The sequence below is a fragment of the Pseudonaja textilis genome, chromosome 6 (assembly GCF_049901715.1).
Source record: "Pseudonaja textilis isolate UNSWEBS1 chromosome 6, rPseTex1.2, whole genome shotgun sequence".
Classification (NCBI taxonomy): Eukaryota; Metazoa; Chordata; class Lepidosauria; order Squamata; family Elapidae; genus Pseudonaja; species Pseudonaja textilis.
In genome coordinates this window covers 55,723,799-55,748,848 of record NC_141995.1, presented here as the reverse complement: position 1 = coordinate 55,748,848, position 25,050 = coordinate 55,723,799, and the positions used below count along the sequence as shown (strand labels likewise).

Here is a 25,050-nt window from a genome sequence, read left to right as displayed (position 1 = left end):
CGTTGGCTAAACTGTTTATTTTACATATCTACAGGTTACATGGGGCTCCTGAACGCATAATCTCAGACAGGGGTGTCCAGTTTACCTCAAACTTTTGGAAGGAGTTCCTGAAGTTATTGGGCTCCGCCCAGGGCTTAAGCTCCGCCCACCATCCACAAACCAATGGGGCTTGTGAGAGGATTAACTCGGTATTGGAACAATATCTAAATTATCAGCAAGATAATTGGGCTGACCTATTGCCATTCGTTGAGGTGGCATATAATAATTCGGTACATAGTAGTACTGGGTTTACTCCATTTAAAGTGGCTTCGGGACAAGACTTTGTACCCATACCTGAGCTTCCATGGGAGAAACCTAACATTCAGTCATTAGATGAATGGATAACACAGCTCCAGCTTACCTGGCGGGTTACCCATAAAGCATTAGATGATGCTCATCAAGCTCATAAAAAATTTGCAGATAAAAAGAGAACTCCACAAAAAACATATCAAGTGGGTGACAAGGTCTTTTTATCCACCAGATATTTGCAGATCACACAAAAGTCAAAAAAGCTTGGACCTAAGTATGCTGGACCTTTCTCAATTGAACTAATTGTGAACCCTGTGGCAGTCCAACTGAAATTACCAAAAACTCTTTGACGGATCCACCCTGTTTTCCATGTTAGTTTATTAAAACCTGAACATACTTCCGACTTGAGACCAACTCAGGTTGATCCCCCTGTACCATTGCTAATTGAAGGTGAATAACATTTTGAAGTTAAAGAAATTTTGGATTCTCAAAAACGAAGGGGTCGACTCCAGTATTTGGTTGTTTGGAAACACTTTCCTCCTTCCCAGGCTGAGTGGGTGAATGAGAAGGATGTTAGAGCTCCTACACTTATCAAGGCATTTTGTACTAAATATCCGGATAAACCCTAAAAAATTAGTATGTTGCTGTTACATGTATATTTTCTATTACCTTCTATTTTTATCTTTTTTAGGACTAACGTCTCTTTTCTAGGAGGGCCGAATGTCAGCCTTCAAGATTTTCTCCCTTTGCTTTGCATCTTTCGGCTGTCATAAGTAATGGGGGAAGAGGGGGGAGTAGTTATGGGAAGTGAGCTGGGGGTGTTACAAACCAGAACTATATAAACTGTGGGGGGAGGGGGTTACATTCTTGCTTAGGTTTCTATCCTATGCTATGCGCAGCTGCAACCCTTTATCAAACTATGTCAAGGTCAATGGACAGAAGCCTCATCACCACCTGGAGATGCCCACATGATGATATACACAACTTTTAATTGGATGAGCCAATTGAACTATTGGGGGTGGGAACGTTGCCATTAGTTTGGTATATGTGATTTATGCGTCCATTTTCTCAGATTCAGAATTCTTTTGTTGCTACCACTTGATTTCCAGTAAAAGATATCTTTTCTCTGATTAAAGGAGTCTAAGTATTTCTTTCTTGGATTTTGAATGGAGCTCCAGCTGACACTTAGAGATCTTGCCAGTAATGGGATTCAAATTTTTTAACAACTGGTTCTGTGGGCATGGCTTAGGTGGTGGTCATGGCTTGGTGGTCATGTGACTGGGTGGACATGGTTTGGTGGTCATGTTATTGGCTGGGCGTGGCCAGCTCGATATCACTCACATTGAGGCACGCATCTCCTTGCCTGGCCTCTCATGACTGTGGGGATGCTGCAACAGTCGTAAGTGTGCAAAATGGTCATAAGTCACTTTTTTCAGTGCCATTGTAACTTTGAATGGTCACTCCACACAAGCAAAGTACCAGCAAAGGAGGGAAAATAAACTCTAGAGAAGTTCCAGAGACAGGAAGTCTAGACCTGCCAAGAATGTAATAAAGGTTAAGGGAGAGGTAAGTTTCTGTAAGCAACACCAGAACGTTTCCTTCCTGCCTTCCTTACAGGATTAGGCCAGTAATTTCTTCTAACAACCAGTTCTCCAAACTGCTTAGAATGTTAACAACCAGTTCTAACGAATAGGTGCAAACTGGAAGAATCCCACCCCTGGATCTTGCCAATTATGCTCTACTTCAGGGGTGTCAAACTCAAGGCCCGCAGACCAGATCCAGCCCACGGTGCCTCTGCCAGCAAAAACAGAGCTTGGCTCTATTTTTGACCACGACAGCCTCCTGCAGCCCTCTGCCATTGAAAATGCACGCAGCCATCCTGAGCTCCATTTTCGGCCAAGCTGCGTATTCACTGGCAGAGGGCTGCAAGAGGCCGTTGTAGCCAAAACTGGAGCTTGGGAGCCTGTTTTTGCTGGGAGATTGCTCGGATCACCACAGGTACCCCCGACCTGAGTGACATCAAGCTGGCCATGCCCACCCTGGCCACGCCTACCCCGGCCCCAATTGCAAAGGGACAGAACCCAAAGAACTGGTTCTTACTGCAAATGTAAAATATATTGCAGAGTTTGGGAAGCTCCAGAAGATGCCATCCCGTTTTGCTCTCTCTGCAGTCCATGAAATTTACTGAAACGTGGCAATCTGTAGGCCTCAGCACCACTGTTCAAGCCAGCAACATGCAGGATCTCATAAGCACGCTTGTTCGATCTTCCAAGAGGGAAAAGAACTACAAATCCCACATGGGATTCTGCTTGTGTGTTTAAATCTTATGGAACTTTGGATTGTGGCTGCTATTTGCTTAACTGGATGTGTTTAATTCTTGGATAATGGGTGTGACATTGATACAAAGATCTGAATAAGCAAGAACCAAATTTCTGGCATCTCATTGGGTGAAGAACAAAACTATAACTTTTGCAATGAAACTAACCCAGAAAAATAGACTCTCATTTTTTTCAGTGCCATATCTCCTAATTGTTTGTTAGAATCCAAAGAGCCAGATCGCCCACCACACAAAAAAGTGACTCTGGGCCGTGTACGACAGTGAATGGCTGCCCTACAACGAACAGGGAATGTGGATCTGCAGCATGATTTAAGTGAGACTAAAATCCTTTTAAGGGAATGTACGGCTTGGCGTTGCCAACTTGATTTCTTTTTCAATAAGCCAAAGCTTAAAAGGCTCAGCTCTCAAAGGGAGAACACCCATCTGAAATAATTCATAGCCCAAGCCCAGTTCCAAAAAGTATTTATCTTGCCTTCCTGTGAATGGCAATTACCTTGAAAGCAATGGTTTCAGATTTCCTACAACACGAAAACCCTTTTCACAATCTTTTCAGAAGCACTTATCACAAGGCTCCTGAAAAACTCACTTTATATAGCATGGGCTGCTAAGGCTTCCTGGAATTCATCAATTAAAAAAAATGCATTGTGCACACTTTAAAATACAGCATACCTTCAGTCTAACATCAGTGCAGAGAGTCCTCGGTTATGACCAACAACCATTCAAAGTTATGATGGATCTCCCCAGAATTATTAACCATCTGGTTTCAAAATCCTGAGAGCCATCCCAGTCACGCGATTGGGTGCTTGGAAACCAGTCCCCATTTCCGGCCATTTGTGGCATCCTGTGGTCAGGTGACTGTGATTTTCTACAATTTTTTTTTTTTTGCAGGAAACTTATCATTTAGCCCAGGGGTCTTCAAACTTGGCAACTTTAAGACTTGTGGACTTCAACTCCCAGAATTCTCCAGCCAGGATAGCTTTAAGTCCACAAGTCTTAAAATTGCCAAGTTTGGGGATTTAGCCTATTGGCTAAAATAGGTTTGCTTAACAACCAACGCTTTTACTTAATGACCATTGCCCCAAAAGGTGATAAAATTGGGCGTGGCTCAATTACGGTCATAAGCCGAGGACTACCTATACTGTAGTTACGGGATGAACAGATAAAAAAAATCAGCAAGAGGCCCCGAGATGTTGTAGACAACAACTTACACTATCCCTGAACAGCATGTGAAAAGCTCAAGATGCAAATTGCAGCCTAAAAAAACATCTAAAAATACACAGGCTCGGAAAAGCTGCTTTAAGGAATTGGCTATCAACTCTGGTTCCTGGTTTTGGAGAAGTGGCTTGAGTGAAGTTGTTTTCAGCTGATGCTATTCCTTGTGAGAATATATTCTTGCTTCTTCAAACAAATTCTTCCTTCTTGTCTCTGTCCCTGTAGGGATCAGCAATGAATCACCTGGTCTGATAGTAATGGAATGAGACTGCTTACTGCAGCCAACTCACGATGGCCAACTTATGATGACCAATTCGGTATGGTCAACTCACCGCAGGAGAATCCGACATGGCCAACTCACCATGCAACAACTCAACAATTCAATTTCATTATTTAAAATAATTTAAAAATTATTTTTTTGTCATTCACATTTCATTGTCCTTCCTTTAGCCTCCTTTAATGATTCTATTTCTATTCCTTTGATATTAGTGTAACTCTTCTCCCATGGCGAGCTGGTTGCGGCAAGCTGTCGTAGACCTCTAGTAGGTATCTTGTAGATTGCTCTCATTTTGAGTGGTCTTATTATTGAGGAATCCTCGTGAATCTGTCGAGAAACTCCACAACTCCACAGTCTGAAAATCACTGCTGAAAAGGAATGGGCGAAGAAGAAGTGGTCCTTAAACGGTGATGCAAGCATCTATCCAACATTATACCTCCATTTGGTGGATTCACCTGATGAATGTGAGCCTCTCTACATTTGCTCTTCTTCTTGATGACTTAAGATGGGAGAATCTTCCAGACATAAGTTAGGAGTTTTAGTCAACGATTAAGCAATGATCCTGCGTGGGCTGTATTGGTCAGGTCTACAGAGTAGTCAGGTTAACAGCGTTGGTCAGGATCCACTCTAGTATGGAGAAAGTCACAAGTCTTCCCAATCATTCCCTTGACTGGTAAAATAAAATATATCCAGATTCTGAATTTTTTGATATATCGGACGTCAGGCCATAGAATTCTTCAATAGCTTGTGCATCGATTTTCTAAAGGGGAGAAAAGAAAAGAGAGAAGCTATCAAAACAGGAATGCTGAAATTGACATCATGTTTATAAGCAATGGGATTTGGCCTCAGGTTTCAGCAAGCTAGACAACCAGGCTATTTTGAGCCTTATACTTTCTTATAATATCTTTCCTTATACTTTGTACTTGCAATATGCGTGCATCTATTTCTCCCTCACTTTTGGAAAGATTACGAGCAGCTGAGAGATTGCGAACATCAGAGCTGAAGAAGCTTCTTGGATGAGGAGTGAAACGCCTTCAAAGAAAAACCAGAAAGTCCAGTTGCCTCTTGAAAAAAACACTTTTGGGACAACCATGACTTGCATAACTGAGATGTTCCATTGATAGACAACAGCTGAGATCTTTGGACTATTTCTGGCCCAAAAGTCTTACAAGTCAAACTTTATTAAGCTGTCATGCCCCTGTTGCAATCTGATTCTGAGGGGGAGGTTGAGCAGCTGACAGGGAGTGGGAATGTGGCTCCGGTGTCTGTGGAAGAAATAGGGGAAGGGCACAGTCCGGCTGGACATTCAGAGGAAGACCCAGAGCCATCCCCTCTTCATCCTAGGGTACACAGGGAAGAATGGAGAAGGGAGCAATGTGAGTTATGGGGGCTACGGGGGAGAAAAGGGCCCTGATTCCCTTCATTAGCTGCAGTTGGGAAAACAGGATTTAAAAAGGGCGTTCGCGTACAGCACTTTGCTTTGTACTCATACAGTGGAATTAAGCCCTGCCACCAAAATTTGGGCCTATTTAAGTGCATGCGTTCCCCGCCATTTATCACATTGCTTGAACAATACGAGGTGAAGAGACATGGGGGGGGAAGGGCAGAGGGGGGAAAAAACTTGTCGAACTCATCCCATGCGCAGCCACGCCTCGCCACCGGGCCGCTTCTATTGGCCGTTAGGAGCGCCCTGTAGGCAGCCACGCCTCGCCACCGGGCTGCTTTTATCGGCTGATAGAAGTGGCCCGATGGCGAGGTATGGCTGCCTGCGGGGCACTCTAGCCAAGGCTGCACGCGGGGGAAAATTAAGTCACCCTTCGAAAAGACGGCCTAGCCGTTTTTGGTGGGTTCAAAAAATAAAAAATAAGGCCCAGCCTTATTTTCTGAGAAACACAGTAATTTAACAACTGCGTGATCCACTTAACAAACGGGGACAGAAAAGGTCGTAAAAACGGAGAAAGGTCACTTAACAACATAAATTTTAGACTCAATTGGAGTCATAAGTTGAGGACTACCTGCATAATGATTCCTGATTCAATAACATCATTGTGGCCCATGACATGCGACAAGGCATAAAAACAACACAAAAATCATTTTTTTAAAACAATAGTCCTCAAATTAAAATATTACTCTAAAACAATGGCAGCTGTAGGAAATTTTGCAGCTCTTCTGCATGCGATGTTCAGTCTGTGATCAGATAAATATAAAGCAAACAAAATCATCGTCAAAACTTCCAAGATCGAACTTCGATTAGCAAGCGATTAGCTGTTGTGGCCCGCCAGGTGCCAGTGGAGCTGGTGGCAGATTCGAATTGAGGAGGCGGTTGGGAAGGAATTTGGGCCAGTGCTGGAGTCTGGGGAAGGGTCTGTGTCAGATGCAGAGATACAGCCAGAGCCATCCAACATTTCCCAGCTACCGGAGAGGCAGCTGCCTTTAGAGGCTGATATGAGTGAGGAGGAAGAACAGCTGGAGCCTGTTCCAGACGCACATATGCGCACATATGTTAGGAGAGGGGAACAATGGAAGACAAGGAGTCAACTTGGGAAACAAAACACACTTGGACACTGAATGGGCCCCTCCCTGGATGGGGAATAAATAGAAGGAAAGGGGAGAGGTTGTCGTAGCAGAAAACAGTTAATCTTTCTGAAGATTTTGCTCATAGTGTTTCGTGCCACAGAGACTGCTTGCCAGAACTTAATTTGCAGCCTTTCGGCTGGGAGCTCACGGCTTTGCGATTATTGCAAGGGCCTGATAAGGCTGGGTCAGAAAACTAGCAAGTTATAAGGATGAGTTACAAACTGCTGTGAAGGACTAAAAGTCCTTCACATGGTATGGTAAAAAAAAAAGCGGTGTAACAAAAAATTGCTGTGACAGTATGAGTGCAACAACTGATCAAAGTTCCATCTGGGTTTGACTGCACAACCAATAGTCCTTGACTTATGACTGTAAATGAGGCTGAAATTATGGTCACAGGTTAGGCTGGTTATTAAGAGGGTCAACAAATGACCACACCCTATTTTGCAATGTTTTTTTTTTTTACAGTGGTCAGTAAGGGAATCACTGCAGTCATTAAACAAATGCCATGGGTGCTTAAGGGAATACGGTAAATACAAGCGAATCCATGTCCGCCAAGGGCTGTTTTTGCTGGAAAACAAATTAAATGTTCATTTCCAGCAAAAATGTAAATCGTGATCAAGTACGAAGGGCCAGAAACATGAGCCAGTTGCCAAGTGCCCAAAATGTGATTACATAATGGGGAAGGGAAGTAGCTGTTCGAACTCTGAATGGTTGCTAAGCAACGGTTCGTAAATTGAGGACTGCCTGTATTCTAGCTGCCATTTTGACTTTTTAAAAAAATCAATCCTTGAAGGCACTGTTGAAAAAAAAAAAACATGGAAGACATGAGTTCCTCCAAATCACAAGGGGGAGAATGATATTATTATGTCTATTAAGCTGGCTGAGGAATTTTGGGAGTTGAAATCCACACACCTTGAAAGCTGACCAGATGGAGAAACTTTGCCTTAGAATAATAAGGATTCTACTTTCAGCAAATGAAATGCGGTAACACAAAAACAGGCTCAATTAAGGCTTGGTAGGTTTCCTTACAATTTGTCGATTTACTCACCTCTACAATATCATCATCGAACAGGAGCCAGAAGCCATGACTTTTCACGATGGTGATATAGTGTCCACGGTTAGGCCCACTGAGAAGGAAGGAAGGAAGGAAGGAAGGAAGGAAGGAAGGAAGGAAGGAAGGAAGGAAGGAAGGAAGGAAGGAAGGAAGGAAGGAAGGAAGGAAAAAAACTCACAAATTAAAATAAAAAATCCAGAATCCCAGAGAATTTTTTAAACACAAAAGTAATGAAAGTAACATCTGTGTCGACTTCTTCTTCCTAGAAGCCAAGGGTGACACTGAATCCTTTTCTCGCTGTTTCTTTCACGCACAAGTGAGGACTTCTGCAGGTGAACGTTCTTCATACCAGCCTCTGTGTTCATTTGGCACCACCAATGTCCCAATGGCAAGTGGGCCAAAAAGGGAAGACACGGGGGGGGAAGGATGTATGAGAGGGCGTTTGTGTATGTATGAATGGGTGCGCATATGTGCCTTCAAGTTAACCTTGGCCCCTGGCATCTCCCTGGGCAAATCCCTGAAGTTTTCTTGGCAACATTTTTGAAAGTGGCTTGCCATGATCTTCTTCTGGGGCTGAGAGAGTGTGACTGGTCCAAAGTAACCCAATTAACTCATGGTCAACTCTGAAGCTGACCTGGGTGAAGCAGAGGTGGTGGTATACAGCTAGTTCTGACCGGTTCCGGAGAACCGGTAGCGGAAATTTTGAGTAGTTTGGAGAACTGGCAAATACCACCTCTGACTGGCCCTGCCCCCATCTATTCTCTGCCTCCCGAGTCCCAGCTGATTGGTTAGGTCATCTATCCTTCCCCTGCACGCCCACCAAGCCACACCCACCAAGCTATACCATGCCCAACAAGCCATACCCACAGAACTGGTGGTAAAATATTTTGAATCGATAGGATTCAAATATTTTTACTACCGTTTCTGTGGGCGTGACTTGGTGGGCGTAGTTTGGTGAGCGTGGCAGGAGAAGGATACTGCAAAATCTCAATTTCCACCCTACTCCAGGGGAAGGATATCCCCATTCCCTCCCCACCCCACTAACCTGCTTTCCAGCTCCGTTCTCTTGTGCAGGGCAACAAAAGAAGGTCCAGCCAATCAGCTGGGACTCGGGAGGCGGGGAATAGATGGGGGCGGGGCCAGTCAGAGGTGGGATTTGCCGGTCCTCCGAACTACTCAAAATTTCCGCTACCAGTTCTCTAGAACTTGTCAGAACCTGCTGAATACCCACCTCTGTTTTGTATTCCACCACTGCTCCAGAACATTTAGGGTTGTTGATTTCTTCTCTTGCTGCCATCTTGCCAGTATGAGCTCAAGAGAGCTCGTATTCACACCTCTCTCTTCCTCCCTCTCCAATAATGAGCTCCACGGAGTAAACATATAGCTCTTTCAAATACTTCGAAGGAGATGTTTAGACAACAGGGACGGGAGGGTGGTGTTGGAAACAGACAGGGATTCCTTTTTTCTTTGGGTTTTCACAGGACTAAATCCTATCAAACGGTCCCCTCAATGTATTAAACAGATGCAAGCAGACTAAAGTAGGGTTCATCTGCAAGAAGCAACGTTTTTCAAGGGTCTGGGGGAAAAAAAATCACCCAAACACAGCTTCAGGACTGCTCGGCTAGGCTGAGCTGAGTAAGGAGAGGGGATTGACAGTTCGGGACGGCTACGCTGGGCAGTCCAGACTCAGTATGCTACAGAAAAATAAAACAAAAACAAAAGGCTCTTTAAATATTGTATCTAACATCTAGTCTCCAGTGTGAAGGAATGTTTTTATACAGCACATTCAGCCACCCTTTTTTAAACAATGCCCATAGCCAAAGCTGTGAGTCCAGCTGCCTCTCATCTACCCTACTGGGTGAAGCAACCATTTGCAAACAGATTCAGCTGTTTGCTATTCTTGTTTTCTGTCCAGAGCTGGAAGTTGGCACTGAACAAGCCTCTCCTTGCCCCTGGAGCTGTAAGCTGTTCCTCGTCATCCGTTGATGTCACTTTTAAGCAAGTGGCATAGAAAATTGCACAATACATCAAACAAATGTATTTCCCCGCATTCCCATTATTTCTATCCACTCTTTGCTTACCACCAGGACTGCTTGCAGGGAGAGGGATCAAAAAAATTTCAAGGTTCCCTACCCACTGCTGATTCGCCATGTCATGCTGGCTGGCCATAGAGTGGAGCAGTGGCCTGGAGCTCTCACCTCACCATCAGGAGGCTGTGAGTTCGATCCTGGGTAGAGGTAAAGGTTCCCCTCGTACATACATGCTAGTCATTCCTGGCTCTAGGGGGCGGTGCTCATCTCCAGCTAGCGCTTTGGACAAGCTAGCGCTGTCCAAAGACGTCTCCGTGGTCATGTGGCCAGCATGACTAAATGCCGAAGGCGCAGCATGGAATGGTGTTCCCTTCCCACCAAAGTGGTCCCTATTTTTCTACTTTCATTTTTTACATGCTGTCAAACTGCTAGGGACAAATAACGGGTGCTCCTTCCGCGACACAGCGCTAGGGATTCGAACTGCCGAACTGCCGACCTTTCTGATTAACAAGCTCAGTGTCTTAGCCACTGAGCCATTTTAGAGAGTATTTCTTTCTCTGGGCACAAGGAGAATGTATCTACTGAACAAAACTCCACATTGGTGATAGGAAGGGCATCCGGTCAGTAAACATCCAGCTCCATTCAGTTGCTCAGACTCCACCCCACAAGGGATGGAGTCATTAAAAGAAGAAGAGGATGATGATGGCAGGTCATAAGACTTTCTGACCTTTAGGATTGTATTTGCTAAGAATTGGGAAAACGATAAAATACCTATGCAGGAGGAAATTATTAAGAAAATTATGGACTGTGCTGAAATGAGTAAATTGACATTTGAAATTAGAGAACAAGAAGATAAACAATTTTATATGATATGGGATTTGTTTTATCAATGGTTGGACAAGAAGACATGGTAAAGTCTTTTGTAATAGATTAGATAATTTTGTGATAGAAATTTAATAGATTGATATAAAACATAATATAGACATATATAACCATTGGTTGAAAATATAACATAAATTTTAAGATAAAATTTGGAATATCTCGTATAAAATGATGGAATAAATAGTTTAGTCATGGATGATTAATAACTGATAAATATATAAACATATGTTAGTTTGACAATGTGAAAATTGATATAAACTGTAATAACTGCAAAAGGATAGCACAAAAAAATTGTAACCAACTGACACACTGTATGTATACAAAATGGAAGATGGTTTTGTGTTTTGTATGTGTATGTTTGTCCTAACAAATAAAAATTCTTTAAAAAAAAAAAGACTTTCTGACCTTTTAAAAAGACGATTTAAAATGAACAACAACAAAAAAATCCCTCTTAAAAAAATGACATTTTAATCTTTATGGGGGACTGAATCATGTCTTTGCGCTTATTTGGACTGACAGGGTTAATGATGAGAGACAGCTCAAGGGCAGGAGCTTCATGTGACTATTTCTCACCTGGCTTATTGTTGGTGAAAGGAACCTCTGGATTTAACAACACAGGAAATGTCCTTGTTTGGCTTCCCTCCCATAGTTTAGACAGCAGTGAGTTTTCACTGTCTTCAGGCATCTCTTCATAAACCTAGTTTGGACTCTGAATACAATGGACATCTGACACGATTGAATGGTAAGTAAGCTACCTGTATCCAGATCAGTTATTACTGTAAGCATCTTGTTTTTAAATTTTAATGGGAAGTTCTGCAACTTCATTACTCATTAATCTTTTAGCCCCCAGCTTTTACACAGGACCATATTTTCTAACAAGGGCTCCTCACGAATTTGAATGTCCGCCATCTTAATCCCAGCCATTAAAGACACCGACAATATGAGTGACTATCCGAAGGATGAGAGGCTAATTTGCAGGACTTCATAAGCCCATGAACCCCACAGCAGGAAATGAAGAAAAATGTGTGATCTGTAGAAAAATCAGGTGTTTTGGGACTTGAATCAGAACTGTGCCTATATTAACAAACTGCTTGGAAATAGCTGCCTTCCTTTCTTTGTCAGGATGAGACCAGAACATCTAGCCCAATGTTTTGCACGTAAGCAATCAATCATCATTTGTCTGGAGAAGCTTAAAAACAAAGCACAAAATCAGTGTATCTTTCCTAGGCTATATGTCTCCAGCACAGGAAAAAAACAACAACTCTTTCCTTCCTCCTTCACTAAGTCAATCTGTGGTTCTTTAAAAGATAAGATAGCATTGATGGAGAAACATCTCCCTGACAGCTGTTATTAGCTAAGCTCTGCTCCTGCGATAGGCAGAAGGCCCCATTTGATGCTTTCCTGATGGGACAAATTGCCCAACTTTGGGGAAATGTGCAAAAGGAGTCAGCTAGTTTTCTCAGATAGGTCATTTCCACACCTGAATATTTTTATGTCGGTGTGGGAGTTGTGCTCAGGTTACACGAGATGCATTTAATGTGACCTTGTGTTTATGCAAAGAAGCAAAAGCCTCCAGACAGATACTCCTCCTACACAAACACGATGCGCAGCCGCTAGAGCAGCGGTCGCCAACCAGTGGGCTGGGGACCACTAGTGATCCGTGAGAAAATTTTGGTGGTCCGCAGAGAAATGTCACCCCCAAAGCAATTAATCCAAGCTGCACGGGAACACAAGGGTATGGCACTCACATGGCCCGCGGGAACACAAGGCTTACGTTGTTTGCATTGCGAACAACATGAGGTAGTGAGGGGAGGGTGGAAAGGGCGGAGAGGGGGAACTTGCCCCACTCGCCCCACGCGCCTGGCCTGGCCACCGGGCTGCTTCTTTCCGCTTCTGTCTTCTTCTGCTTTTGGCTTCACGCAAGGAAAACAGCAAAGGTCTTTCTTTCTCTCCTCCAAACTCCGCCAGAAATGGATCTTTGGGACCCTGCAAGGCCTCCTGCTCCAAGAGGCTGTGCCAGCATGACAAGTCACACAAAGATTCATTTTTGGTGGAGTTCGGGGGAGAGAAAGAAAGACTTCTGCTGCTTCTGCTGATTTCCTTGCATGAAGCCAAAAGTCTCTCTGCAATCCCAAGTAAAGAATGATCGATTGGTAGGAAAACGTGGTGGGGAATTTTCCTGCAGACTTTTTTGGGGATTTTTAGAGTCTCTGGTCCGTGGGATTTAAAATTATGGGTTTTGTGGTTCCTGAGGTCCAAAAGGTTGGCGACCCCTGTGCTAGAGTATGCACAAAATTGTGCCTCTTATATGCAAAAATCAAGGAACAAAATAGTGACACAGTCTGTATATAGTCACTAGATGGAAAAGAGAAGACACCTTCTTATTCTTTTTATTCTGACTAGAATGGAGATGAGATTTTTTTAAAAAAAGATCAATATAGCAGCCTTATCTCTTCCTTCCCAAAATCTGAGCAGGCAGATTCCCTTTTCTTTCTTTCTTTCTTTCTTTCTTTCTACACAACCAATCTTTTCTGCTGCAATGAATGAATAGATGGATGGATGGATGGATGGATGGATGGATGGATGAATGAATGAATGAATGAATGAATGAATGAATTCAATTTTGGTCATCACATTATAATGTGGTGACCAAAATTGAATTCATTCATTCATTCATATAAAAATAATGTGGTGATCAGTTTTATAATGTGGTGACCAGTTTTGGTCCCCACACTATACAAAAGATGTTAAGACTCTAGAAAAAGTACAGAGAACAACCAGGATGACTGGAAACTAAAACATATGAAGAACAGTTACAGGAACTGTGCGTGGCTAGTCTAGTGAAGAAAGGACCAGGGGAGACAGGTTAGCAGTCTTCCAATATTTGAAGGGCTGCCACAGAGAGGAGAAGGGGGTCGAGCTATTTTCCAAAGCACCCAAAGGCCAGACAAGGAATAATGGATAGAAGGTGATCAAGGAGAGATTTAACCTGGAAATAAGGAGAAATTTTCTGAGAACAGTGAGAACAATCAACCAATGGAACAGAAGTTGCCTCAGAAGTTGTGGGAGAGCCATCACTTGAGACTTTCAAGAAGCGATTGGACTGTCATTTGTCAGAAATTGTGTAGGGTCTCCCGTTTGGGTGGGTGGGGGGTTGGACTAGATGACCTACAAGGTCCCTTCCAACTCTGATTATCTGTTATCTGAATGTATGAATTTTAGAACCTCCCGAGGACCATCGAAAGAGATTATTATTTTAACCTGACAAGCTTGCCTACTTATGAATGCCTCAAGGTCTATTTGGGTATATAAAAGCTCTTCGGAGCAATAGAAGGGAACCTTCTTTTGGCTTCCGGACTGATAGGCACTTGATCAGCTGGGTGAGCTACAGAGAGCAGGCTACCTCACGTCGGGTTTAACTTCCTGGCAGAGCCCAGAGTGCAACTTACCTGCCACAGTGAACGACAACAGCCACCAAGTCATACATGCGATCCAAGTTGATGGCCTCTCCCGATGTGTTGAAGAGTCGCAGCTCCAGGGGGAAGACCACTCGGTAAGAGAGCTTGGTGTACCGGTGTAGCTGCTCCATATACTTGAACCGCTTCAGATGCAAGGCAAGGATCATTGGAAGCTTCTTCACCCTCATCCTGCAAAGCCAAAGGACCCAGAGTGTTGGGGGGAAATGTGCTGACTGTCAACTCATCAAATACGTGTCTATGGCCTTTTCAGAGTTGCACTGCGTTTGCATTGCGAACAAATGGGCAACTGGCATCCCATAAATGTTTTCAAAGATAGTTTCTAGGCGACCGAGGTTTCTGCCGTGCAAAATTCTAACTGGAGAGCGTGATTGATGACTTTGGGCTAGGGAGGTGTCCCATTGGAGGATAGGAATTACGATACATCCAGGGGCTGGAGGGAAAACCAGGGTCAAGGGTGACAACGAATGATGGGCCTCAGAGTCGGCTACACGCAGGCAGTGCCGGCATGTTTACTCCTAATAAATCTTCTTTAAGTTTTGAAAATCTGGCTAGAGACTCATGATTTAAATGGGGATAACTACCAGAGCCCTGACACTGACTATATAAACGTCTTAAAGAGTGCTGTAAAGCACTGTGAAGCTGTATATAAGTCTAAGTGCTATTGCGATTATCTGAAATGTTATTCCAACACAGGTTGAAGGTCAGTTTGCTTTAATGGCTGCTTGTAAAAAATCTATCCAAGAAGCTGCCCAGGGATGAGACAACCCTTTTTACATACCGTTTCTGAGCCTCCTGTTTGCTGCAACAGGTCTCACAGTAGTATTTCTGTTCGCTACACAATGTTTCGGTGTTGCTGAAGTCTCTGAAAAGTAATAGGGGTACCGATTTTTAGATGTCTTTGAATAGCCCAGACATGGCGGTGAATTGTTTATTACGCCTGGCTTCATGGTAGCTTCATGCCTGCTGTTATCTTGAGGCACTCATATCGATTGCATGCATAAACAGCAAACCTAGGATGCTGCTGTTACACAAATGTCGGTGCACTTCCTCCTTCCTGCAATTTCTTTACGAGCTCACTCATTGGATAAATACATATGGCCACCCAAATCAGCACAGCCAGCAAACGAAAACAAAAACATGGACATAAAAACAGTAAAAAGCAATAAAATATCCCAGCTAAGAATCATTAGCATTTCCCTAAGACTGTCAAAAATGTAAAAGCCCTAGAAACGACACGGAAAAAACGATGGGGCAACATTACAAAAGCATGAATGGAGTCCAGGAAAGGGGGGGAAAAGGTTAGAAAGAAAGTTAAATAATCTCCACTGCATCTTCCTGGTATATCGGTGCGACATGAACACACCGTCTGTTACTATCACCCCTAGTTTCCCAACACAGTCTTTATAAGAGCTAGGCGTATCACATTTTCCAAAAAGGCAATGTTAGCTGGTAAACGGTAAGGTTTGAGCATGTTCTGACCCAAACCCTTTTCCAATAAAACAAACACGAATCAAATGGAACAGAAAGCTTTTAATGATTCTTATGAATCCCCGGTTAAAAGGCTGCTGCAAACTATTTAACTTTGATAAACAGAAGCCTCGCCAAAACTGTGCGAGGCTGCCAAGAATAACAGATTAAGAAATATTTCACAACACAATGGTCTTCAAACACCAACTTAGGATACTGTAATGTCCACAAGGCTGAGTTTCAAAATGTCTTTGCTTCCTGCAAAGAAGGTCCGATTCACAGCTGGCTTTTATCTTCTTGAAGGAGGGGCCATTACCTTGCAGCATTACTCCTGAGTCACCCGTGCTGCTGTAACTGCTCTTTCCTGCGAGCACATGAGCACTTGGCACAGGCTCCTCGGGAACCTCCTCATTGCTGCTGCCAGCCCCCACAATTTCTGAAGGCAGCAGTCCTCTCTCTAATGGTCTTGTCCCCTCATCTGAGTCCTCGCTCTCCTCAGCTGTCCGCACCTGCTGCCGGCTAACCACAACAGGGCAGGACAAAGAGCAATGCTTTGTATTATTAAATAAAAGGCTTGTGGCCTGACAAATAATAGACGACTTTCACGGTTGGGTTTCTTTCTTGTGTGTCTTATTCTCAATCTATTTGATTCTGACTAATCCTATTACAACCAATGGGACTTCTCTGAAGCAAATAACAGAGGCATTCAAAAACATCCACCTTTTGTCAAATATTCTGCTACACCAGGTATTCTGACTTCCTGCCTGCCAAGAAAAGTTTTAATGACACTTCTTTATTTGATTTTTGCTCCGTCGTTCTGAAACACCTATATAACTTTTTTTCTTTTCACTATCCACTAATCTTTAACAACCATAAAGCGAAAACAATGCCGGCCATTGTGAAAACGTGTTTACCTTAAACAGTGAGTTATGGATGTGTTCTGTTCTACATCAACAGAGAGATCAAGAAAATCTTCATCTTTGCTGCTAACCTGCCACAAAAACAAGATTTAATAGCATTTTAAAGCCTTGCAACATATTACTTTAGCCGAGAAGAATGATTCTTATCCTGTCAATACACCAGAAAGGCCTCACTGAATCTTAGAGAAACACTGAGGCAGCCAACTTCCCCAATCCAAATTATTACCAAATGAATTTCTACAACCACAGATTTGCATTTGGAATAGAAGAACAGAGCTGTTAAGGGACCTTGGGAGGTCTTCAAGTCCAACCCTCCCAACCTACCCACCCACCCCCCGCTCAGGCATTTGTGGTCCAATGTAGGGGTAACATCTAATCGTGGTTTAGTTTTTGTAACTATGATTGTGTATTCGGCATATCTCTAAGGCAGGATTTTATTTTATATGTTTATCATTAGTTGTGAAAATTGTCTGGGTGACTTTTGGGTCAATCGTTCTCTCTCAGCCCAATTCATCTTCCAGCATTGTTAACCCAAATCTCACCAGGCTCAAGATTCAGCCTTCCATCCTTCCAAGGTGAGTAAAATGAGGATCCAGATTGTTGGGGGCAATATGCTGACTCTGTAAACCGCTTAAGAGTGGGCTGTGAAGCACTGTGAAGGGGTATAGAAGTCTGAGTGCTACTGCTATTAAAATTATGCCCCCAGTGCTCTTTGCATATATAAAGAAACTGGACTGAGAGATCAGCGGTCCTTTTAAAAAATAATGTTCTGTCTGAATATTCATCAACTGGCAGAGGCATGCTAACAAGGTCAGCCAATGAATAGGCATAGCAACTAAGTCAGCCAATGAGGACTGTTTGGAAACTGAAAGGAGGCCAGGCATGGCTCTATATTAAGCTCTGAGCTATGAAGCTGAAAGTGCAACTATGAATGAAAACTGAAACTGCTCCAGGGCTCGGATTCTACCGGTTCGGGTGAACCGGATGTTAAAGTTACATCTGGTTCGCCGAACTGCTACTTCAACCGACTGGCTGGCCCTTCTCCTCCCTGGTGTTTCCTTTTCGCCCATTTTTCAAGCCACCCATTTTCAATGGAGGTAAGTGCAGGGTCTGTGTGGAGGCTCTGAAAGGGGAAAAACGGATCTTCCGGAAGTTTGGAAACAGGCCTGTTTCTGGTGGGCCTCCAGAGCTCAGGGAGAGACTGTTTTCGCCCTCCCAGAGGCCGGGGGGGAGGCCTCCAGACCCTTGGGAGCACAAAAACAGCTTCCCCTGGGCTCCGGAGGCCTACCGGAAGCCAGAAATAGGAAGTTCCGGTAGGCCACACCCACCATGGCCACGCCCACCTAGCAACCGGACAGTGAACCCATTGCTGGGATTTTTGAATCCCATCGGTGAACTGTTCTCTGCTGTTCTCTCCTCTGCCTGTGTTTTGCCTGTAACTTTCTACTACCACGTTGGAAGAACTTACATGGGTATTGTACATTTACTTAAAATTTTATTATGTATATAAAGAAGTTGATGAGTCCTGCTGAATCAGTCATCTGTGCGTGCCTTCTGGATTTGAATTTCTGCTGCAAACTCTAACACATTCACAATAAATGGGGACAGATAAATGGCCCCAAACACAGACATAATAAATAAACCTCTTTACCAACTACTAGGACCATTCTCATTTCAGTGACTTTCATAAATGTACAATTTTCTTTGACCGTGCAAGGATTATCCAGCTGTTTACAGGTAATTCTTGTTTTAACCCTGCCAGTGCTTACAGTTTCACAGTTCAAGCATCTCGTTTCATTGGTCAAGGTTCCTTGAAAGATCTCGTGCACCCACGTGAGCTCCTGCTTATGGTTCTCTTCTGCTTCGTTCATGTTTCCATTTTTCAATTTGCCATTTTGTTTTTCCTGCTTTTTCTCCTCTTGTAGAATGTCAGCAACCGTGTTCAGCAAGTAATTCAAAAATTCGTGAGCATCCTGCTGCATGTAGTTGTCAAAAAGATCTATTAAAAAAAAAAAAAGAGGAAAGGATATATCTTTATTTATGTAAAAGATGGCTAGAGCCACCCATTTTGTAGTGCGCACTATTTCTGGGATTCAGGGATAAAGACACGAGTAAAAACCAATACAGAAAGAAAAGAATGAAAGGAATTTTTTAAAAAAATCAAATTTAAGAAAAACCAGATGCCCAAAACTATACCCATTTATCTCTTCAGTCCCCAGGCTTTAATTTACAATCCTAAGGCCAGTTCCTATGCCTGTGGCTGGCACTGGCAGTCAGGACAGTTAGCAAAACTGAGGATTCTAACAGCTGTCGCTTCATGGATTCTGTACAGGATTCCTTGAGGGGTCATGATCATTCCAGGTAGTGCCCTGAGTGAGGCAACTCCTGACTGAAGGACATTTTTCATACAAGGAGGAAGAAATGCAGGTGGACTTAGGACATTTTTTCTTCTGGTACAAAAATATGTCCTTCACCCAGGAATTATGTTCTGACCAAGGCTTTCTGAGACTGTAATTAAGCACATGCTTAATTCCAAACAACTCTTGTTTTATTTCAGTGCTGGGAATTATGTTCATTCCCAGCCTGTAATGAGTCCCAAACAGTTCCTTGAGATATGCACCCACCTTTCTCTCCTTTGAATTGCTGCCAATAACTAAAGGGCCAAATTAACTGTAAAAAACAACAACTGAAGTACAAAGTCCACACAGAGCTTCAAGGATTAATCCAAACAGAGCGAACAACTTTGCTTCCTGCAAAGGTTTCTCTACCTTTGCACCTCCTTTATACCTTAGGGGAGGGGCAATCACCACCCAGCCTTACTCTTGAGTCGCCCCTTTTGTCTCAGCTGCTCTTGCCTTCTAGCAGCTCTGCGCATACGCGCACTGGGAACAGGCTCCCCTGGTTCCTCTGCCTTGCTGCTGCTGGACTCTGAGGCTCTGGAGTCAGCACCCCACTCCCAGATGGTCCTGGCCCCATCTCTGTATCGGATGCAGGACCCTCTTCCGAGTCCTCCTCAGACTCTTGGACTGGCCTATGTTCTTCCCCACTGTCAGATTCTGCTGCCGACTGCATAGGCTACCGACGAACCACAAGAAGTTATGTGTGACCTTATGCAGGCCAAACACGGATTTGTTTCTGCTAAGATTTGTCCCAACAGGGATCTAAATAGAGAAGATCTAGCATAATTTGTGGTTTAGTACATTTTTTAAATCCTAACTATATGTTAGGCTTTATATAACTATATATGAGGCTTTCTAACTGAGGCCTTTGAACTCTGGTGCTGGAGGAGACTCCTGCGAGTCCCTTGGACTGTAAGGCAATGAAACCAGTCAGTCTTAGAGGAGATCGACCCTGACTGCTCTTTAGAAGGCCAGATCCTTAAGATGAAACTCAAAGACTTTGGCCACCTCATGAGAAGGAAGGACTCACCGGAGAAGAGCCTAATTCTGGGAACGATTGAGAGCAAATGAAGAAAAAGGGGACGACAGAGAAAGAGGTGGTTGGATGGAGTCACTGAGAGCAGTCCGCGTGAACTTAAATGGACTCCGGGGGATGGTAGAACACAGGAAGGCCTGGAGGAACGTTGTCCATGGGGTTGCGATGGGTCGGACACGACTTTGCGACTAACAACAATCACCTGTATGTTATATAGCAAAGATGTTATACAGCTGGGATCTAGCATGCCACCCAATGAGAGACAGTGCAAAATTCTCCCTCCGTTAACTCTCCTCAAAGGGCATTGGGGAAGAGAGGCCCGGGGCCCCCAAAATAGGAAAGCACAAACTGCAGCTCCCTGAAGCAGCAGTCATTCCCTGCCCTTGAATTTCTCATCCCCCTAGACTGGTGCACGCATTTAAAACCCATCAGAGTTGGCTGAAGTTATATACAAAGTCAATGGAGAAGTATTAGTAGCACACCTGGGCTCTAGGCTGCTATGGGTGAGCCAGTTTGGTGTGGTGGTTAAGGGATCAGGTTAGAAACCAGGAGACCGTGAGCTCTAGATCCACTTTAGGCACAAAGCCTACTGGGTGTCCTTAGGTCAGTCACACTCAAGCCTCAGACAGTGGTCAGGCTTCAAAACACTGGCTTGTAGAACACAACAACTGGGCTGTAAAAGCACAGACAACGACTATATGGCAGAAAAGAGAAAACTCCGTGGCTTCCACTGGTAACCATCCAGATTTTTGCATCTCAAGATATGGTATATGTAAAGAGTGGTGTGGTGGCCTAGAGGTGGAGCTCTTGCCTCACAATCAGGAGGCTGTGAGTTCGATCCTAGGTGGAGGCAGATATTTCTCTCTCTGGGCACAATGAGAATGCATCTGCTGAACAAAACTCCTCATTGGCGACAGGAAGGGCATCTGGCCAGTAAAACTCAGCTCCATTCAGTTGCCCCAACTCCACCCTGCAAGGGATTACGGGGTCATTAAACAATCAACATATTGTTGTGGTCCGCCAGCAGCCTGTGGAGACGGCAGCAGAATCGGACAGTGGGGAAGAACAGGGGCAAGTCCGGGAATCTGGGGAGGACTCGGACGTTGGTTGTGCGTGCGATGCAGAGGTTGGGCTAGGACCATCTGGGAGTGGGGCGCTGACTCCGGAGTCTCCAGAATCTGTCAGCAGCCAGACAGAGGAACCAGGGGAGCCTGTTCCCAGTGCATGTGTGCAGAGAGCTGCAAGAAGGCAAGAGCAGCTGAGACAAAAGGGGTGACTCAGGTGTAAGGCTGGGAGGTGATTGCCCCTCCTGTAAGATATAAAGGAAGTGCAAAGGGACAGGAACCTTTGCAGGAAGCAACGTTGTTTGCTCTGGTCGGTTTGGAACCCGAAAGCTCCGTGGTGAATTTGTGTTCCGTTGGGTTTTGAAAGACTAACTGGTACCTTAGTCATTGGCAGCACTTCAAGAAAGATAAAGCTGCATTCTTATCAGACTTCTCCCAAAGAACTTTGGCAGACTTCCATGGTTTACTTTACTTTATTGTCATTCCACCTCATACAACAAAATCAAACACGATCTTCAGTGCACATCATGACCATGAAAATAAACACAAACACACATCTTTCATGCTCCACACATTGAATTGAAAACCCCAACACTACATCAACGCTGCACTATACAGTAGAATTCAAAAGAGCTGCTGCCCTGGGATAGAAGCTGTTTTTCAGCCTCTTTGTCCTTGTTTTTATTATCCTGTACTGTCTTCCAGATGGTAATAGTTCAAAAACAGGGTGCCCAGGATGAGATGGATCTTTGAAAATGTTTTGAACTTTCTTAAGGGACTATTTATAACTGGTTGAGACTCATTATGGGCTGTGAATGACAATAACTCACAGCTGCTGAACTAAAATAAAAGGGTTTTGGATTTAACTTGTGTTTGTTGGTGTCTCGGGAAGCCTTTGGTCAGAACACATATGAAATACGTAAACTATATGACTAAAATCAGACGGCACCCTGAAAAAATGAGAGGGACAGCTCCATTCACCACTGGCTTGCATAGCTTGGATCTACACATACCATTCTCCTTCCGTAGCCTGGAGATGAATTTTTTGGGAGGAATCACCCCAACTTTCTTCTTCTGTGTAGCAATGCTGTGGAAAAGATCTGCTAGGCAGGTCAAGAGGTTTTCTTTTTTTTTCTGCTGGGCCTTATACGCCAGCACATTCTCCCGAAATGGCCGGCAAAAGAACAGAGCTTGCAGGACGGAGTTACAGTAACATGTGTTGCCAAACTGAAAATAAGCATACAGGTAAGGAAGGGATGGCAGAAAAAAAAATGGCTATTGCAACATCTGATTATTAATCCAGCTTGCTCTTTACCATCCTACCACTGCTAATCACTACTCAAGCAATCAATGATGAATGAAGATTGCAGGTGTCTTAATTGCCATCTGATTTGGCATTAAATGGCAATTAAATTTGATCTGGCAATCAAATGGCAATTCAGTTGCTCTCCATTTTGAATCAAAGGAGTTCGTAATAAAGCAGTAAATGGCTTTGTCCTTTCAAGAATTTTACATTAAGTACAGTATCTCCATGGAGATTCTCAGTTATCCAGGTCATGGTTATCCCAAAGGTGCTTTCTTTCTTTTTCTTTTTTAAGTCGGTTTTTATTTATTTGTACATATATAAGTATTTTGAATACAGTGTATTGTCCATTTTACAAAAAGAAAAGGGGAAAAATAACACGTATACTGATAGCAATAATAATAATATAACAAAATAATTCTAACTACATTTGGTGGTAGACTTTAGGAGAAACCCTCCCATACTATCACCTCTTACAATACTAGACAACACAGTATCAACAGTGGAGACCTTCAAATTTCTAGGTTCTACTAGATCACACGACCTAAAATGGACACCTAACATCAAAAACGTCATCAAAAAAGCACAACAAAGAATGTTCTTTCTGCGCCAACTCAGAAACTCAAACTGCCCAAGAAGCTGTTGATCCAGTTCTTCAGACGGATTATTCAGTCTGTCATCTGCACCTCTATAACTGTCTGGCTTGGTTCTGCAACCCAACAGGACAGACACAGACTTCAGAGAGTTATTAGGACTGCAGAAAAAACAATTACTACCCACCTGCCTTCCATGGAGGACCTGTATACTGCACAAGTCAAAAAGAGGGCTGTGAAAATATCTACAGACCCCTCACATCCCGGACATAAACTGTTTCAATTCCTTCCCTCAAAACGACGCTATAGAGCACTGCACACCAACTAGACACAAGGACAGTTTTTTCCCAAGTGCCATCACTTTGCTGAACAAATAATTCCCTCAACGCTGTCCAACTATTTACAAAGTCTGCACTACTATTACTATTAACCTTCTCATTACTCTCATTACTCCTTACCACCCCTCCCCTCCCCTTGTGACTGTATGACTGTAACTTTGTCGCTTGTATCCTTACGATTTATATTGACTGTTTCCTAGTATGATTTGATCGCTTATTGCCCTATGACTATTATTAAGTGTTGTACCTTATGATTCTTGACGAATGTATCTTTTCTTTTATGTACACTGAGAACATTTGCACCAAGACAAATTCCTTATGTGTCCAATCACACTTGGCCAATAAAGAATTCTATCCTATCCTATCCTATTTCTAATTATATTCACTTATTTATGTTCCTATTAAATATATTGGCAGACATATAAATTATAAACTACATGCATATTTTACTTAAACATAACAATACTCTTTCTTCATCTAATTTCTCCCTCTTATCTCTAACCATTGATAAAACCTATTCCATGTTAAATAGTATTCTGTGTCTCCTTTATCTTTTATTTTCAATGTCAATCCATCTCTGCACAATCCAATATTTTACGAATTATATTTTCATCTGGTGGGGTGTTCTCATTTTCCCAATATTGTGCAAATACAATTCTCACTGCTGTCAATACATGTAACATTAAGTATATAGTCCCTTTGTCATTATTTTCTGGTATTATATCTAGCAAAAATATTTCTGGCTTAAAATTTATGTGTTGCTTAATCATCTTCTCCAACCATGTTTGTACGTCCAATATTTTCTTGCCTTCACACATGTCCACCACATATGATAATAAGTATCCGGAGTCTGATTACATTTCCAAAGGTGCTTTTTTTTTTCTTTGAAGATGTTTCGCTTCTCATCCAAGAAGCTTCTTCAGCTCTCGCTGGATGGTGGGGAATGGAATTCCTTGTAGAGAGTTGTTGAGGCCACTTGGAGGTTTATCTGTGTCCCCAGAGTCACCTGAGTGGTGTAAAAAATATCCTTCCATTCCCCGCCATCCAGTCAGAGCTGAAGAACCTTCTTGGATGAGAAGTGAGATGTCTTCAAAGAAAAACAAGAGAGTCCAGTTGCCTCTTGCAAAAAGCACCTTGGGGTTAAGTACAGCAGATTCTTTGCAAGGACATGAGAATGCAGATTCCGTGTACAACTACATCCACTGTCTTAACTGCACCGATCCACATTTAGTCAAACCCCTTTACAACTTTGTAAGAGATTCTTTAACTTGCAGGCTTCTCCCTCATATCTGCAAATACAATACTCTTTCAAATGTCAGGGTTTCCCAGCCCAATTTCTTTCAGTTATGCTGGCTATTAACTCCTATGATCCTTAGCCGGCTTGGCTAAAGGCTACTAAGGAAGTGACAGGCTGATATCTAAATATCTGCAGGGCACCAAGTTAGGGGAAGGCAGAACGGAGTGATAATACTTACGTTGACCAGTCCAAAGTAGTGTTCATTAAGTGGAAATTGCTCTGGCCCAATGTCTTTTTCCAGAGCGGAGGCATTGGTGCCCTGGAAGAAAAAAAAGAAAAAGGCTGTTATTCTTCCACAAATTCAAATTCAAATAAGATCAGAGAGGGACAAATGAGTTCCAGAAAGGACAGTTTTTCTTGCTTCACCAAAAATGGCACCAAGCGTTGTTAATCTAATCCTGCGTAACTATTTCTCTGGTAATATCACAGTACTAACTAGAGCAGGGGTCGCCAACCTTTTGGACCTCAGGGACCACCACACTCATAATTTTAGATC

General features: G+C 43.2%; 1 protein-coding gene across 1 annotated transcript in view; it reads right to left on the bottom strand.

Moving 5' to 3' along the window:
• Positions 1–649: 649 nt before the first annotated feature.
• The window catches only part of USP46 (ubiquitin specific peptidase 46), a 41,672-nt gene continuing 17,271 nt past the window's right edge, over positions 650–25,050 (bottom strand). Inside the window, exons 2-9 of the mRNA XM_026699896.2 lie at positions 24,733–24,813; positions 22,037–22,250; positions 18,294–18,523; positions 16,519–16,595; positions 14,916–14,999; positions 14,108–14,305; positions 7,741–7,819; positions 650–4,875 (exon numbers count right to left, since the gene is read on the bottom strand). Coding sequence (XP_026555681.1) covers positions 4,774–4,875; positions 7,741–7,819; positions 14,108–14,305; positions 14,916–14,999; positions 16,519–16,595; positions 18,294–18,523; positions 22,037–22,250; positions 24,733–24,813 — 1,065 coding nt within the window. The 3' untranslated portion in view covers positions 650–4,773. The remainder of the gene's footprint in view (positions 4,876–7,740; positions 7,820–14,107; positions 14,306–14,915; positions 15,000–16,518; positions 16,596–18,293; positions 18,524–22,036; positions 22,251–24,732; positions 24,814–25,050) is intronic.